The sequence below is a fragment of the Daphnia pulex genome, chromosome 8, assembly GCF_021134715.1.
Source record: "Daphnia pulex isolate KAP4 chromosome 8, ASM2113471v1".
Classification (NCBI taxonomy): domain Eukaryota; kingdom Metazoa; phylum Arthropoda; class Branchiopoda; order Diplostraca; family Daphniidae; genus Daphnia; species Daphnia pulex.
The window spans coordinates 3420588-3439283 of NC_060024.1; the positions used below are offsets into that span (position 1 = coordinate 3420588).

General features: G+C 40.5%; 1 protein-coding gene across 1 annotated transcript; it reads left to right on the top strand.

The window, feature by feature from the left end:
• Positions 1–13795: 13795 nt before the first annotated feature.
• LOC124200520 (suppressor protein SRP40-like) lies at positions 13796–15321 on the top strand. The gene is made up of 8 exons (XM_046596790.1): positions 13796–14079; positions 14137–14187; positions 14245–14292; positions 14356–14511; positions 14577–14675; positions 14740–14838; positions 14902–15000; positions 15064–15321. Exons 1-8 carry the CDS (start codon positions 13972–13974, stop codon positions 15319–15321), a joined length of 918 nt encoding a protein of 305 aa, XP_046452746.1. The 5' UTR covers positions 13796–13971.
• Positions 15322–18696: the final 3375 nt, after the last annotated feature.

Genomic DNA, 18696 nt, shown 5'->3' on the forward strand with positions numbered 1-18696 from the left:
AAGGCATATAATTCTCCGCCAGATATGTACCTCCAGCCGGCTGCAATTTATCAAAAGCCCGGCCTTGTTAGAGATGTCAGAAATCGTGAAGTTTAATTTTGGTTCCTCATTAAAAAGAACAAAGAAGTAGAACTGACCAGCCAGGCAGTAGCGTGTTCGAAAGAAATGGGATCGAGCGATGGTAGGATAGATTGAAGAAGCGAAAGAGGCGAAAGGAAAAGCGAAATTTCTAAAGTAGCTTCGACGGAAAACTTCGTTCTACGGGGGTTTTTGTTGAATGGACGAAAACGGAAAAAAACAAGAAGTTTCCGGTTTTTTGCGGCAGTAGTTCATTCCTCCGTGGCAAAAATCCTTTCCGACCATTGTTAGGTTTTATTTTTATTCCGCATGGGCAATTATGAGTTCGAGAGAAGATGGGATGGTGGGTGGAAGAAATAAATTCGAAGAGGTGTTTGGATAGAACGAAAGAGACGAAAAGAACGGGAAGTGTCCGGTTCACAGTAGTTTCACAAATCGTTCTATGGGGAGCTCTGTTGGAATGGGTCAAAAACGAAGAATTGGAAGTATCCGGTTCGGCGTAAGTAGTTTCATTCCTCGTGGGCAGAGCTCCTTTCCTACCCACTGCTTCAAATGAATTTAGTTTCGATTCGTTATGAGCGCTTCTCGGTCTTATAGTGCCCACCTGTCTACGGCCGGAAGAAATAATTCCGAACCGAAAGATTGAGAGAGACCTATGTTGGATCAGGATGTCTCGAAAAGTCGGTCTGCACATATCCGGTTGTTTTTTGTTATTCTTCCTTGATTACCGATGGAAAAGCTTACCGAAAGATTGGGGACGAAAAGAGGAGAGTTCATTCCCAATTCGAATCTTAGTAGTTTGAATCTTTTGTGTTCTACTCACGGGTCCAAGATTAACTTCAGTACACAGTTCGCGTAATGGTTTTACATGATAGATATGGTCGAAAGCGGTCGGTGAATGGCTCGAATCAGAGAAGAAAGCGTCGTGGCAAATGGATTCTTTTAAGGGAGTATATTTGCACAGTTCCTCACCATGCGCACGGGCATGCGCCATGCGCCAAGTCTTAAAAATTGTCGATTGAGTTGAAAAATTTGTTGAAAATCGTTGATTAAGTCCGTAAATCTAACAATTTGACCTTTGTACTAGAAGCGATGAAAAAAAATTAACATTAAAAAATAATAATGAAAAGATAATACGACACAAGACAACACGTTTCTTACTTGTACTTCCTTGATTGTGAAGATGTTATTTTGAACGGTCTTCATCAGATGAGATACATCTTCTGCCAGAATATTGAGAGATGTGTCAAAAGTTACTAGATCAACAGTTTTCTTGATTGGATTTGTTTGAACAAGATTGTTCTCTTCAATTTGTTGTACAGAAGTGATTTTTGCTTCATATTGGGTTTCGACAAGATTTTCACCTCCTGTTTCTGGGGTTGTGTGTTCAAGACCATTCTCTCCACCAAGTGTGACTTCAACACTGTTCCCATCAGATAATAATAATAATAATAATAATAATATATTGCATTTCTATGAGGCGCACTTTTACATAAGCACAGATGATAAAAGGCGCCTTTTGGCTCACGACTAAAGCAGGGAAATCATTATTTATACGCAATACGGAAAAAGTGAGTTTTATGTGCAGTACGGAAGCGAGGAAGAGAAGAGGCTGAGCGAACAGACACAGGGAGTTTGTTCCAAACAGTAGGTGCATAATTAGAAAATGCTCTTTTGCCGTAAGATTTCACATGAACCGAAGGCGGAACAAGATCATAAAGAGCAGAGGGGGCAACGGAGGACCTCAGAACACGACCACCTCGACCGTCGACTACACGGCGAGATATTAGGCTGGACAAGTAGGAGGGAGCACAACGATTGAGGCAGCGGTACGTCAGCACCACGATCTTGAAGTCAACCCGATAAGGGATTGGCAGCCAGTGAAGCTCCCGCAGATGAGGGGTCATGGCATCGCGACGTCGAGCTCCGGTGACGATTCGAGCAGCTGCATACAAGACCTTCTTTATGGGTTCCAACCGAGATGACGGGAGTCCGGCGAGAAGAGAATTCCCATAGTCAATGTGAGACAGGACAAATGCGGAGACCAGTTGGACGGCAGCCGATCGTGAGAGGAATTTTCGAATTCTTGCAATCCTGCGCAGGTGAAATAAGGCACTTCTACACGTCTTGTTGATCTGCTGATGCATAGTCAAGTGCTTATCAATGGTGACCCCAAGGTTTCGAACAGAATTGGACGGAGTGATGAACGCATCACCAATGGCAAGAGGAAAATCAGCAGGTTTACATCGGCTGGTCTTCGAGTACACGACGATTGCATCAGACTTTGAGTCATTGAATTTTATCCGATTTTCTGCCATCCACTGCTTAGTTTCACCAACTCAGGCGGAGAGTGTGGAGAAAGCCCGACGCTGCTCGGAATAGTTAGGGGTAAGGGGGAATGAATCATACTGCTGGTCGTCGTCGGCATAGTAGTGATCCGTCACACCGTGCTTCAGCGAAATGGAATGGATAGGGCTGTTATACAGAGTAAAAAGGACGGGGCCAAGTACAGATCCTTGGGGCACGCCGAATGAAAGATAAACAGCAGCAGAAGTTACTCCAGAGATAGAAACAGATTGACAGCGATCGTAAAGATATGACCGAAACCAGGTAAGGACAGAGCCAGTTATGCTGAATCGACACGTTAGTCTCCTGGTCAATGGTATCAAAGGCTGCGCTCTGGTCCAGCAGGGCCAAAACAGCCGCATCTCCACTATCCACACTCAGCAAGAGATCATTAAAAACCTTGAGCAATGCCGTCTCCGTTGAATGATTCGGCCTGTATGCCGACTCGACAGGGACGTAGAGGTCACTGGCCAGTAAGTGACTTGATAGTTGCTTGGCAACCACACGCTCGACAATTTTCGATAGAAAAGAGAGCAGAGATACAGGTCGATAGTTATTAAAATCATCCACACAGAGGCTCGGTTTATTCAGGAGAGGAGAGACAAAAGCAAGTTTCATTTCACCAGGCAAAATACCGGAGGAGAGCGACAGATTCACAATAGAAGCAATAGGAACAGCCAGTACATCCGCAAATTTCTTTAGAAGAGAGGTGGGAATCGGATCACGAGAGGAGGATTTGGAAGGACATTCTTTAATGAGAGCAGCAATTTCACACACCGAAACACGTTCAAACGAAGAGAAAGAGGGGACGTTGCTGGACACATCAACATCAGCATCAGCAGTGGCATTGGCAGAGGAGCAAGAAGCAACGTCGTCAAGGCTGGCCTTTATATCGGTCACCTTCTTCAGAAAGTGATCACTGAAACGGCTGACAAGATCAGGAAGGGAGTCGTGGCGAGGAAGCTTAAGACCCGGCTTCTTAAGGAGAAACGAGTCGACGATATTGAAAAGTGACTTTTTTCCCTCAGCCTCCGCGATCTTTTTGTTGAGGAACGACGACTTCTCTTTCTTGAGCAGATGGCGTTTTTCTTTTAACAGGTTACGGACGATCTCCCAGTTAATATTGAGTGCTAGACCCTTTTTCTTCCGATTTCTCCATCGACGTTCCGATGCTCAGCACTTTCTTCTGATAGCCAAGACATCTGTAGACACCCAAGGATTTGCTAGCCTGACAGTTATCACCTTCGAACGCACAGGCGCATGTTTGTCGAGTAGCTGCGAAAGGTCGGCGTTGTATTGTTCAAGCAGTATGTTGAGTTCATCAGATGGATCAGTAAAAAGAGAGAGACTGAGCAAATCAACATGAAGCAGTCGGCATCAATGCGGTCTAGCTCACGATACGTAATTATTTCCTGTGGGCGCACAGGCCGTTGGGCACGAATGAGCGTATGAATGGCAAAGTGATCTTCTATTAAAGCAGATACCATGCATTCACAGACGAGGTTGTCGGATAAACGCGAGATAACAAGATCGAGAGTGTGGCCATCAAGATGAGTGATGCCTCGGATGTGTTGGGAGAGGCCAAAAGAGTCAAGAAGGGTGAGAAACTTACATGCAGTGGAGTTTCCCGCCACGTCGACGTGAATGTTGAAATCGCCAACAATTAGCAACTTGCCGCTGGATACCACGAGCAATTGAAGAAAGCCGGAGAAATCCGACAGGAATTGGCCGTCGCTGCATTTCGTAGACTGAGAAGGGGGGCGATGGAAAATAACGAGACGGATGCAGGTAGAATTGCACTGGAGAAGCACCATCAAGTACTCAAATGATGTGGCAGTGTATCCAAAGGAGACAACATGGGTCCAATAAGATTCACGGTAGATGAGAGCTACTCCTCCTCCTCTTCTTCCACCCAGTCTTTCGGAGTGAACGGCGCTGAACCCAGTGGGGCAGATGTTCAGCAGGTCATCGTCGCCGTGGCGCTCGTTGAGCCAGGTCTCAGTGACGGCAAGCAGATCCAGATCATAAGTAATGAGATGATGAGTGATGACGTCAACCCTGTTGAGTAGGGATCTTGCGTTAACGAGAGCAAAGGGCACGAATTTCTTCGCCGCTCTTGCCCTCCTCGCCGCCTTGCCAGCTCTGACACCGCGCTTACCCGGACGTTTGACTCGAGAGTTGTAAACAACACCCAGGCCAATACCCTGTTCACGCGAGATGCCAAGATTGCGGATGATATTAAGTATAGCATCGTCGAGTTTTATCTGACTAGAAGTGGACGGTCGAAGAGAGAAAAGGCTTCTCCGAGTCAATGCCTCAGGCACTTTAGGTAAGTGACAGGTACAGTGGGTATGGAACAACAACACCAGTGAAATACCGAAATATTTAGCAAGATGGGGGGAGAACCATAGCCAGATAGATTAAAACAGGATCACGACGAATAAACCTCACCAGAACTGTAAAGCACACGAAACTAGAAAACTTTTCCACGTATAAACAAGACAAAAAGTCGAGAGCCGAAATCGCCGCAGCCACTAAGGGCGCAAGCGAGCAGACGACTTGATGTTGTTCGATCATCAAGTTTCTCTTCTTGTTGTTTATGGCATGCATTTTTTGATAATGGAGAGGTTGTTTGTTTCCGATACTTTTTGCTTGGGGCTACCCCATCTTTGTAACCTACAGAATTCAAAATAATTTCATGAATAATACAGGAATTATTTATAAAACGAAACTTACCAAGAAAAAGGTTTAGAATTGCATCATCTCTTAATTTCCAGAGACTCAATGGGGCGTCACCATTTACAGAGTTCTTGATGATGAATTCTTCTTTAAAAATGTCTAGAACACACATCTTTTCTAGAAAATGTTCTGTCACTTCTTTCCATTTTTTACCCATAAAATGAATTGCCTTTCTTCTTTGGGTGGTTTAAATACTTTGGCATCATTTTCTTTGCTGATTTGTATCCCGTAGAACATCCAACCACGAAAAACTTCACCATTTCGCAACACGATTTATCAAAAACACATCACCCTAAGTTAAAGAACGAAATTATCAAATTAAACAACGAAATCTACTTTCAACAATGGGAGACGCTTTACTTCTGATTCCTAGCGGCAGAAGTGAAAACAAGTTCCGAAATTTGGCACAGTTTTAAGCGGGGAAGCCCTACTGCGTTTACCCACCTCTCCTAATACATCGTGGTTCTACGGGGAGCTTTTCAGGAATGGGTGAAAACGGAAAAAACCGGAAGTGTCCGGTTTTTTGTGGCAGTAGTTCATTCCGCCGTGGTAAAGCTCCTTTCTGTCCAGCGCTTATTATAAAATTCGAAACGGTGGAAAGCTAGATCGAAGGGGAGGCAAAGAAAACTTAAGTTTCGGTTCCTATTCGTTTCTAAACTTCGTTCTACGAGGACCGCGTGGTAAGGCTCCTTTTTTACCGCCGTTTCACAAAGATTTTTATACTGTTTGAGTACCCCTTGTTCGATTTATGCCCGTGTAATTCAATATTACACAAATCATCTTGTACTTTCTTATCCGTGCGTTGATCACTGCTTTCTCGTGAGGAAACTCCGAACGGCGGTGAAAGGCACTGGATACGAATCAGCCCCGGTAACTCCCGCATGTGCATGCTCTTCCCCTGCATGGTAGAAATAATACCGTCGTATAAGGCTAAGGACGTAAGGCAATTCGTTATTTTTTTGGTGAATTCACAAAGACTAATCGTGCCTTTTTCGATTCTGTATTTTCAAATTAATTAAAAATGGCGAGAAGTAAAAAGAGAGACCCAAGATATTCAAAGTCGAGAGTGGTTAAAAATTCAGCCAAGAAAGCCGCTGAATCTTCTTTATTAAAAAGGAGGCAGAAAAAAGAAGAAGAAGAACGAGTAGCTGGGAATCAAGAGCCGTCCATCCATACTGATACCGGACATAATGCTCAAAAAAATGAAGAGGAATTTTTCCCGCCGAGGAGCCGGTTGAGGAGCCAGGCCAGGAGCTGGCGCCTGAAAGGGAGCCAGTTCTTGATCAGGGGCCAGCTGATGAGGAGGAACCAATTGCCGAAGAAGAAAAAGAGAGTGCCAACGAAGATCCTCCGGTTAAAACTAAGCCAGCGTTCAATTTGCAGGAAGTGTCCGTTAGGTTGAACCGCCTAGTTTTTATCAGGATGGTTCGACGAAGGCAACAAAAAAGAAAGCACAACATGCTGATCTTAAAGGTTGTTCCTCACCACCTGAAAAGAGGAGAAGAATGACTCGGTCAACCGCCAAGGGAGGGTGCTCTTCTGACGGTCAAGTTCCCGACGACGAAGTGACTCGTTTCTTCGCTCGAAAAAAATCGGACTGACCAATGCTAAATGGAGGCATCGTGGTTATCGCATTTCTAAAGTACATCCATCCATACATCCATCCTAAAAAGGTCAATTCAGATGCGGTGAAGCTTAGAATGCAACGAAAGGCCGGTGGGTCATTCCGCTGAAAGTGAATTAATTCTGGCGCTCGACATCACCGATTTTGATTTTTATTTACAGTGTATTCATTGTGTTGGTATAAAATTTTCTGTAGAGGGCAAATTTTTTCCCGTTTACCGAATTTGAAATAAAAAATCTTAAAGATTCGGTTTTTTTAATTTTAAAAATGCTTTTTTTCTTAAAATTGTATTTGTCACGGTTTTCTTTTGCTCTACAGGGTTAAAAAGTAGTGAAAAGATAGAGAATTTTTTTTTCTTTTTATTGATCTATTTGGATTGGGAATTTTTTGATTATTAAGTTAGGTAATTGGGGTTTAAATATTTTTTTAAAATGAGCCTAGCGGAAATAAGTTAGCTTCGATTTTGATTTTTTTTCACTCATCGATAGATAATGAGTGTGCGCATATCCTGTACAAATTTGGAGTCTCACCCGTTTCCTGTTTATTTATTACAAATTTTCAAAGTTTTCATTATTCGCCCTATCTCTTACACGGAGAACCTGTTCATGATCATAGGGTCGTCTCTAGAGACTTTCGATCGACAACCGCTCAGGGTTTCCGGGTAAGGGCGCGAGTTTTGAATTAGCTTTCGTAACTATATATGATCGAACGCAAACACATTTTTGTTAAAAACCATCCGCCATACGGTTTGTATATTTAACAGAAATTTCATTATATTCTTCTTTGTTAATTTTTAAAATGCGGGGTAGGCGGGTAGTATGACGAAGCGAATCAATTTTCAATAGAACACTATGCAGTGACACCATGGCAAAATCATTCGTTGGTTTGTACACTCTCATGAGGCCTGACTCACCATCAGGGGACATGAATTTAACTTTAAATTCGTTGTTTTCTTCATCAACTGTACAGATATGCTCAATATACCATAAACCGTTATCTTCATATATACAAGCAATAAAATCATTAACATGACATGTTTAAATGTGAAAGTGCTTTGATCAGCCAGTACATCACATACTTTAAAGTCTGAATCTATTCCAGAAAGGGGAGAAGCTTTAAGCTGGAAGGAATTAAGCGGGACATAGCAATGAAGAGAGCGGGTTCCCTGAACTACGGAAGCTTGCTCCATCCTCCTTTCAATTGTAGCCGCATTATTTTGAACGGAATCGGAACTCTCATAAAAGGTCTTTATATCGACATTCTCCCTTGCCCAATTAAAAAGTTGCTCAGGGGAAGTTATGTGATTGTTGCTGTGTCGTTGCAGGCTAGCTAACCTTGCTAAACGTTTCAATGTGCCCCCAATGCCGTCACAGGCACTTTTGCCATGACATGACGCAAAAAAATGCCATTCGGCAATCAAACCGAAATCGGTTTCATGGCTGCACAAATTAGCAAAATTCTTTTTGTTTTTGTATTGGCTGGCTGCTCCATCGGTGAAGTAAATCACTTTTTTCAATAGAGGATTGATTGATTTCAAGTGAGTCAGAACCGGTCGCAGAAACGCGTGAACGGCAAGCGTGTCGTGCGTCGAATGGTCACTTATTACGCAAAGAGGCACGTTAAAAGCGGAACCATTTTCGTTTTTCATGTATGCCATAAACGGCAGTAAAGTTGCGCTATCTTTCATCCAATAATAGCCCTGAATAGCATCTTGAATTATAAATGCGAAATTTTCCGAAAAATCACTTGCAAGTACGGAAGAATCGATGCCGACGTTTGCCTTGCTCAAAGCGAAAAAGCGCTCTGAGAGCGCGCGATATAGTGATGCTTTGTTAAATTACTAATTAATTTAACGAGTGATTCAATGAATTCTTCTTTTTCTTCCGTGATCGTTTCAAGTTTGCTGCCATCAGTCTGTGTCCATTTCTTATATGTAATTTGTTCGTCTTCTTCATCTGGTAAGTCACTGAGAAATTGGCGCAAAATGTCTTTCCCAGGACAAGATGATCAACGTGTCATCATACAGTCCTATTAGAAAATAAGAAAAAATTATAGAACTTTTAAAAGAATAATTTAAAAAATAATTGAAACCTTGTTGTAAACGTTGCAGACTAATTTGTCCATAAAGTAGTATCGCTCGTCGGTTATATGAATTGCAGCCAATCTCAATTTGACGTTCTGGTGATAGACGCATACGCATACGGAATGCGTACCGCTTGATCCCACAGTGATGACATTTGGAGGCCTTAACCCTTTATCTGCCGTCGGGACAAAAAAAAATTGACGGCTTTTCAGTAGGCAGACACGAGAAATTAAAACCAGACAAAGTTCCTCATACTTAAGCTGTTTTCTCAATGATCTACCTACAAAATTGAATCGCCTTTTCAGCATATGTCAATCGTCCATCGGTAGATCGTGGGTACGAGTTTCAAACGATTCGTACGAGCCATTCGCGTGTTTTACGAGTTTTGGTGTAGGGACATTTCTGGCACGTCAGGCGGCTCCGATCGAAGTCTACACGAGAACCTTTCAACGCGAACCGTCGGGACTTTTATGTCTCCGCCAGATTTGTCCCTCCAGGCGGCTGCAAGCCTCTAATTCCCCTGGGAATTAGCGATCTGAGTGCCGCGCGACTTAAGTGTCCGCGATGCCTCAAATACAAATAAAAAAAAGGGTTCAAGTGAATTTGAAGCCGGTGGTTGGATAGATATCGAAGGGAAGGCGAAAGAGGCGAAGAGAAAGCGCGAAATTTCTTTAGTAGCTTCGACGCAAAAACTTTGGTATCGAAGGGGAGCTTTGTGGAATGAAACGAAGACAAAGAATTGGGAGTGTTCGGTTCGGCTTTGGTTGTAGTTTCATTTCCTCCGTGGCAAAGCTCCTTTCCGCCCGACGCTCCTTATTTATTTTTATTCCTATCTGGGTGCCGCGCGACTTAAGTGTCCGCAATGCCTCGAATACAAATAAAAAAAGGGTTCAAGTGAATTTGAAGCCGGTGGTTGGATAGATATCGAAGGGAAGGCGATAGAGGCGAAGAAAGCGAAATTTCTTTAGTAGCTTCGACGCAAAAACTTTGGTATCGACGGGGAGCTTTGGGAAATGGAACGAAGACGCAGAATGGGAAGTTGTCCGGTTCGGCGTTAGTTGTAGTTTCATTTCCACCGTAGCAGAGCTCCTTTCATTCCAACGGTTCTTTTGAATTGATTTTGAAGTTTTCGAGGCGCTATTAGTGCCCGTGTAATTAAATTTTACACAGAGCCTCTTGTACTTTCTTATCCGTGCGTTGATTACTGCTGTCTCGTGAGGAAACTCCGAAAGGCGGTGAAAGGCGCTGGATAAAAATCAGCCCCGGTAACTCCTGCATGTGCATGCTTTTCCCCTGCATGATAGAATAAGACCGTCATATAAGGCTTAGGACGTAAGGCAATTCGTTATCCTTTTGGCGAATTCACAAAGACTAATCGTGCTTTTTTTCGATTCTGTATTTTCAGATTGATTAAAAATGGCGAAAAATAAAAAGAGAGACGCAAGATATACAAAGTCGAGAGCCGTGAAAAATTCAGCCAAGAAAGCCAACGCCGCCTCTGTAATAAAAAGGCAGCAATTGAAAGAGGCAAATGAACGAGAAGCTGGGAATAAAGAGCCGTCCATCGATACTGATACCGGACATGAGGCTCAAAATAATGTAGAGGAATCGGTTGCCTCCGAGGAGCCGGTTGAGGAGCCTGGTTAGGAGCTTGCGCCTGAAAGGGAACCGGTTCTTGATCAGGGGCCGGCTGATGAGGAGGAACCAATTGCCGAAAAAGAAAAAGAGACTGCCAACGAAGAACCTCCGGTTAAAGCTAAAACAGCGGTCAATTGGAGGAAAGTGACCGTCAGGTTGGAACGCCTGGCTTTTAATCCGGATGGTTCGACGAAGGCAACAAAAAATCAAGCACAAGATGCTGATCTTGAAGGTGGTTCCTCGCCACCTCAAAAGAGGAGAAGAATGACCCGGTCAACCGCCAAGGTAGGGTGCTCTTCTGACGGTCAAGATGCCGACGATGAAGTGACTCGTTACTTCGCTCGAAAAAAAATCGGACTGACCAATGCGAAATTGAGACATCGTGGCCCTCGCAGTTCTAAAGGACATCCATCCATGGCCCCTAAAAAGGTCAATGCAGATGCGGTGAAGCTAAAAATGCAACAAAAGGCCGATGCAAAATTAATCGCACACCATAAAGCCATCAACAAGCATTGGAAGGGAGTGAGCTATTGGATTGATGTGGAAGAAGATTACCAAGAGAATAATGTCGAGAATCAGGAGACACAGTACCGGCAGTATTCCTACCCGTTTACTCCAGAGGAACCTGTGGGCCCCGTATTTTCTAAGTTCCATCCGGGTGATACTCCTCTCCACATCTTTTGGTCTATGCTTGGCGGATTCCAAACTTTTGATCTTTTGCTAGAAAAGACAAATAAACGGATCCGAGAGTCCTGGAATTACGTTGAAAAAGGCAATCCACCATCTAGGAGATTTGGAGGCAGACCAGAAGGGAGGCAATAAATGCTTCCTGGAGGTTTAGTCGACAGATATGAACTTGTTGCGTTCCTCGGAATACAGTTCTTGATGGGTTATCATCGTTTGCCGGAGCTGTCGATGTATTGGGAAAGGCAGCCGGATACTGGTTACGGCCTTGGAATCGTTCATCAAGCAATGACACGTGAGCGTTTTAAATTCATTTCAAAACACTTGGCTTGCGCTGATCATGGTGAATTAGACAAGGATAAACAGTTGAAGGTGCGAAAGGATCCTATTTATAAGATCCGATCGTTGGTGGACGTACTCAATAAGCAATTTAGTGAGTGTCGCCGGCCTCCCAGGTGGCAAAGTATAGACGAATCCATGGTGAAATTTAAAGGTCGATCCATGCTTCGGCAAACGATGAAGGGCAAACCCATCAAAAGCGGCTTCAAAATCTGGAGTCGATGCTGTAGTAGAGGCTACACCTATAATTTTGAGATCTATCATGGAGCTCGAATTGGTGAAACGCTCAAGGATTCCAATTTTACGATGGTGGAAGGAGTAGTTCTTGATCTTTGCGAGCCCTTGGCAAAGAACGGACATGTAGTAGCCTTTGATCGCTTCTTCACGAGCATAGCATTCCTGAACGAACTCGACAAAAGGGGGATCACTGCGGTTGGAACGATTCTTAAAACCAGAGTGGGGCAACCCATTTTTACGGTCAACAAATCGAACCTTCCGCTGGACGAATTTGTGGCCAAGTTTGGCGGTGAACCAGGAACGGGAAGAAAGGGTATTTTCATCTGGAAGGACACTAAGCCGTTTCGGGTCGCTTCCAACTTCCACGGCTCAGAGGCTGTCAAGGTGCAAAGGAAGCAGCGCGATGGTTCGTTCAGAACAAAGTCTTGTCCAAAAGCTATTGGCGATTACGTCGATAACATGGGCGGTGTAGACACGGCGAACCAGCTGCGTTCCTACTACGAGAGAGACCGCAAATCAAAAGAATGGTGGCACCGTCTCTTTTACTCCCTCATGGAAACATGTATGGTGAATAGCTGGATTACTTACTGCGATTTGGTGGTAAGTTCAGAAATTTTATTGACAGAGTGCCAAGCTTCAATAATTTTCTGTTCAATTTCTTTCCAGACGATGAAAAATCAGAAAGGAAAAACCTTCCTGAAGGACAAAAGATATCTAAATCTTTTGGAATTCAAGCGAAGCGTGACTACTTCTCTTTTACTTTACGGGCTGAATGCTGAGATAGCCCGCAAAGGAGATGCTCCAGAAGCAAGATTAATGAAAGAGATTCCACTTTCGGCAGAGCCCGGTGCCAAAAGAAGGAAAGATAGACTGAGCGTGCCAGATGAAATACGCTTCAGTCAGGTCGGAATCCATCATCCTATTTTCGTTGAGAATAGAGGACGATGCGAATGGTGCCAAGCCACGACTGAGAGAAGACCCAATGGTCAAACGAAGGAATCTCGACCATTCTCTCAGTGCAGTATGTGCAAAATTTTTCTTTGTCTGTCCAAGAAAAGAAACTGCTTTTTGGAATTTCACGATGATCGGATACTCGATCCAACAAAGGCTGCTGCTGAAACGGTACTTGCTGTCGATCCTGAAGAAGAGATCGCAGTCCAAACCGTCCAAACGGATCCTTTGGGGATTTATCCTTCATCTGATTCCTCTGATGATTCTGATTTTGACGTGCTAAATAATGATGTAAATGATGGAGTCCTTTTAGATGAAGACGAATGGCTTAAATAAACTGTTTTATGTTGTATCAATTTGTTTTATTTTTACTGAGTTTGGGGATCTGAATGAGCGGTCACCGGCGCGGGCGAAAGCCTGGATTGATATCAACTGAAATAGGAACGGTCGAAAGAAATGGAGGTAAAAGTCTATTTTAACAACCCACTTTTTATTATACTTTTACTTTACTTTGTAATATAGTTAAGTAACCTAACGGGAATGAGCCCGAGCGTAGCGAAGAAATACAGGGGTTTTGGGTGGGTAAAGTAAAGTATAATAAAGTACTCAAAGTATAATAAAGTACTCAAGGTATAATAAAGTAAAGCAAAAATACATAAAAAATCGGCTGAAATACACATTACTTTACTAAATTTAAACCCATGAATATCTTACTTAGCTCTAGATCAATCAGCAAAGCAACTTAACTAAAGATAACTAATTTGGTTAATAATTTATAAAATTCTTACTGGCATATAAAGATTATCCAATTTTCTGCAGTAAGCACTGACTTATTTTCTTCCAAACAAATAATCCGTAGTGCACTACTTAAACTTAAATTCTTTTGAATTATTTCACTAGTGTGAGTTGCTACACCATCTCAGTCAAAAATCGAACTGATGAAATGACAATGAGGCTTCGTCTGCTCCAAATTTTTTTAGATGTTGCATGATTCACTAATTTGAACCTGAGAAACACAAACACAACAAACAAACTTTGACAAATTTCGTAAATAAAAATAAATTATGACTATATATATGAGACTGGCAGTAAATAACAATTAAAAATATAAAATTAAAATATTTAGTTTAACAAGTCAATGAAGTGAAATAACGGTTAAAAATATTAAAAGTCAACACAGTACACTACAATATAAAACACAGTAGATAGTTAAGTCAACAGAGTCAAGTAATAAGTCAAGTAAAGGTCTAAAATGTCAAAAATTAACGAGTTACCAGAAAAAAAGCTAATGACTCTAACAAAAACGCAAATTATAAAAGGATTTATGGCGTATAGAAGAGCAGTAAACGTTGAAATTAAAGTAAGCTTTAATTTGTATCTTTAACTTTTTAATTACATTAATCAAATTTCTTTACAGAACTTGAAATCTGAACTGGCTCAATCTAAAGCTCAAATAGAAGCAGAAAGGGTAAAATATTTTATAGCTTTGAAGATTTTGAGGATACTATATTTATTTTCTGTGTAGGTCAGTAGTAAACTTTTAATCGAAGAAATGCTTGTAGCCAAAAGACCAGTAATATAAATAAATTTTATTATTATAAACTATCTTTTAATAATATCTATAAAATATTTACAGTCAAGTTCAATGTCATGCAGTACGATAGAAAATCCTGAGCTAAAATCACTGGTTGCAGATACAAGTTACATTTCAGATGACGAGATGGAAGATGAGCAAGATGATGATGAGGATGATGATAATGAAGCAAGCAAGTCAGATAGTCAGTTGGAAAAGGTATGTCAATTAAAATAAATATCTAAAACAAATAATAATACATAGATCTTTTATGTACATAACAGTCCTCAGATGTGTCAAATAGTAGCGTAAACAAGTCAAGCAATAAAGTGAATGAAAAGTCCAGAGAAAAAGTAAGCGAGCCAGAGAGTGAAATTGAAGAGGTACTTTAAGTTACATAAATAAGTAATATCAAGTAACAATAAATAAATATTATCTATATAACAGTCTTCTGAAGCATCAAACAGTCCTATGAAAAAGTCAAGTGAATCAGTAAATGAAAAGTCAAGGGAAGATGTCAGCGAGTCAGATAGTAAAATGGAGGAGGTAATTGAATCAAAATAAATATGTAATATAGTAACAATGCATAAATATTTTACTATATAACAGGATTATGAAGAATCAAATAGTAAAATGAAGAAGTCCAATGAAAAAGTCCATGAAAATTCAAGACAAGAAGACAGCGAGTCAGATAGTGAAATGGAGGAGGTAATTGAATCAAAATAAATATGTAATATAGTAACAATGCATAAATATTTTACTATATAACAGGATTATGAAGAATCAAATAGTAAAATGAAGAAGTCCAATGAAAAAGTCCATGAAAAATCAAGTGAAGAAGACAGCGAGTCAGATAGTCAAATGAAAAAGTCAAGTGGAACAGTCACTAAAAAGTCAAGGGAAGAAGGCAGCGAGTCTTTTGAAGATTCTGAAGAACTGTCAAGTGTATTAATGTCTGATCTTTGTAACAATAATAATTTACTTACTATACTAAGCTGTCCTTTGCAATTCTTACAAATAGCTGCATAGGTATTATCTATAAATCCAATTTCCACCAAGTATTTATATAAATCCATGGGAGATAACGAAGCACATATCATAACAAGTTGAAATGAAGTCCATCGAATTAATTCAAATGGAATGATTGATTTGATTTGTGACGGTTTTTTTTTTACACTTTGTATAGAATCCATTAAGCCCAACTCTATAATTGTTTATAATTACACTAGTTGAAGGGACAAATTGCCATGAACCATTAGACGACATCTTTCAAGAACAATGACAAAGTTGTAACTAACCAAATAATATCAACCCATCACCAAGTTAACTTCCTTTACTTAACTTACTTCAATTATTATATGAATCTAAGTAAACTATATAGCAAAGTAAACTAACCTAACCTAACTATTTAGTACAGTAAATTAAAATAATCACTCGTTTTAATCGGCACTTGATATTGTAAATATTCTGTACATTATTATAATGTACTAATTAAATGAAAAGATACTTTACTAAATAATTTTATTCATTTTATTTACATATAATCACATAATAAGTTTGAACCAGTCCCGAACCACAACCCTCTAGATCACTAACCCAGAACTATACCATTGAGCTACGATATGATATTTAAAGCCAGCATTCTTTGTCTCAAATCACCATATCACCAAATCAATATTGTACTAAATGGCAATGTTGCATTAATCTGGCAACGTTCATAAAATTTGTTTTCAACCAGTACCACCACACCGGTACCAGTACAGTACAATACTAACCTTCATGCGTGTGTGTTCATCCGCGGTGTTGTGCCATTAAGTAAAGTATAAAGTATAATAAAGTAGTATAATACAATAATTGGTGTATTGAATTAAAACTACCAGTTTCTATAGAGAAAAATGAGGAATTAAGTAAAATAAAAGTGAAAGTATAGTAAAAAGTGGGTTGTTAAAATAGACTTTAACCGAAATGGATTCGAAGCGGATGTTGGATGAAGCTGTTTGGAATAAGCGAAAATGAACCAGAAGTGTCCGGCTCAGTAGTTTATTCCTTCGTGGAAAAGCTCATTTCCTTCCGCCGTTTCAAATGGATTCATTTTGATTCCGTTTTTGGCCGAGAAAAATGAGAAAGAGAAAAGACGAAGAATTTCCGAAGTGTCGGATCATTTTTGTTTTCATCTTTCGCGTTCTACTCGCTGAAACCCCCTAAGACTTTTAGTGCGAGCCGTCTGACGGGACAAATTTTTTTTTAAGTGGCTGCTGCGTGTAACCGTCGGGACATTTTTTTGGTCCCGGCGGACGGCAGTCGCTTGGAAATTTGGCCTTTTTTCGGTGACTGAAGTTCCGGTCGGGACTTTCCTGACGGGACAAATAACAAAAAAGCAAAAAAAGTTCAGTAAAAAAAGGAATTTTTTATTTCTTTTTAATTGAGTGGTTTGAGACGTCCTCAGCAATCTGTACTTTTAACTTCAGTCAAGCACGGCCAAAATAACTTTGGCGTCGAAAAAGGGTTAACGACGCCAATACCGACAATCCAAAGGCTCTCAATCCATCAGAAGTGAGTTTCTTTTTGTAATCTCGATGTAGTTCATCGATGTTAACCAACAACAAGCGCTTTTGAACATTAAGTCGTTTTCTGTCTGCTTGTTTCACGCTTTTCACGTTTTTCATACCAGGCAGTTGCCTGCTGAACTCTCCGACGTATAGAACTCAACAATTCTCTTTTCGTCATCTATAATTAATGCAAAATATTTTTTTTTAATTATTTTTACATTAAAAAAAAGAAGCGTGTAAAGGCAGTAATCGTCTTACCTTCTGTTAGACCGCCTTTACGCTTGTTACCACCTTCAGCTTTAGGTAAAATACCATTCTCACGATAAAGAGCGGATGCCTTACCAGCGGCACGCAAACTCACGCCAAAATATGAAGCAGTTTGAGATTGTGTCCAGCTTGCCGGTGCCAAGCTTAATAAAGAATATTGCTCTTTGGAATTTGATGCCGATTGTATCTTAAATGTAGACAAAAGATACATTTGTATACGCAAGGCTCGAATTTAAATCCCAAAAAAATCGCTTGAAAGAGAAAATCGTTACCTTCTCGCGAAGTTCGCTCATCAATCGCGAATAATCTTCTACTTTGAAGATGGGAGAATCATCTGATTCAGTCATAACATTCCGTTTAACGGAGTCAATGACTTTCTCAAAAAGATTCAAGCGCCTTTTTTTAGAACACTTGTTGAGATTTTCGATTGGGCTTATTAAAGATGCATCCACCAGCGCACTTATTACTTTTCGGGGGGTAATGTTCACACTAAAATCGTCATCAACACACTCGGGATAATGGGGCTCACTGTTTTCTTCAATTGAATTAAAATCTTTCCCTTGTTTGAAACATCGCGGACAGAGTTTTTTACCAGGAATCAGACAAATATTTCCTGTAGCATTTATTACGGAATCACTTAGTTCAATATTTATAACATGAATACCCTTACTCATTTTTTTATGGTGTTTATCAAAAGGATCACAACATTTTTTTATTATTTTGCGCGTTTGCATAGTGAATAAAAAACACGTAATAATGATGAACACAAATTGTTTCAATGTTCTCGTACTGAACACGCAATTTAATCACACGTTGATCAGTCAATGGCAAATCACTTATCAAGGTGTTAGACTTTTTTGTCGTATAAAATAACTGATGGCAATCGCCATTATGAAAAATATTTGCAACACAACAATTCGGAAGTTTTTGATTTTCTTCCATATCGACACAGCACTAAAGAGAAACATCTCAAGACAAAACCAACAGAAGACTGAAGAACTTCCTTGCCAAAAGTAATAGGCGACGGCATAATCAAAGAGAATTGGGTAACCATCTAAGACCGCAAACAAGCTTGATTTTTGGCATTTGAACCTTCCGCTGGTTATATCGAACCCCGCGCCTTTATCCGGAAACCCTGAGCGGTTGCCGATCGAAAGTCTCTAGAGACGACCTTATGACCATGAACAGGTTCTCCGTGTAAGAGATAGGGCGAATAATGAAAATTTTGAAAATTTGTAATAAATAATCGGGAAACGGGTGAGACTCCAAATTTGTACAGGATATGCGCACACTCATTATCTATCGATGAGTGAAAAAAAATCAAAATTGAAGCTAACTTATTTCCGCTAGGCTCATTTAAAAAAAAAAATATTTAAACCCCAATTACCTAACTTTATAATCAAAAAATTCCCAATCCAAATAGATCATTAAAAAGAAAAAAATTCTCTATCTTTTCACTAGTTTTTAACCCTGTAGCGCAAAAGAAAGACGTGACAAATACAATTTTAAGAAAAAAAAAAGCATTTTTAAAATTTAAAAAAAACCGAATCTTTAAGATTTTTTATTTCGAATTCGGTAAACGGGGAAA

Bases quoted from the DNA above. Each gene is read 5' to 3' on its own strand.
- LOC124200520 (XM_046596790.1), top strand. From the start codon at position 13,972: ATGTCAAAAATTAACGAGTTACCAGAAAAAAAGCTAATGACTCTAACA. The intron at 14,293-14,355 runs GTAATATAAATA...AAATATTTACAG, and splicing joins TGCTTGTAGCCAAAAGACCA to TCAAGTTCAATGTCATGCAG. The intron at 14,839-14,901 runs GTAATTGAATCA...ACTATATAACAG, and splicing joins CAGATAGTAAAATGGAGGAG to GATTATGAAGAATCAAATAG.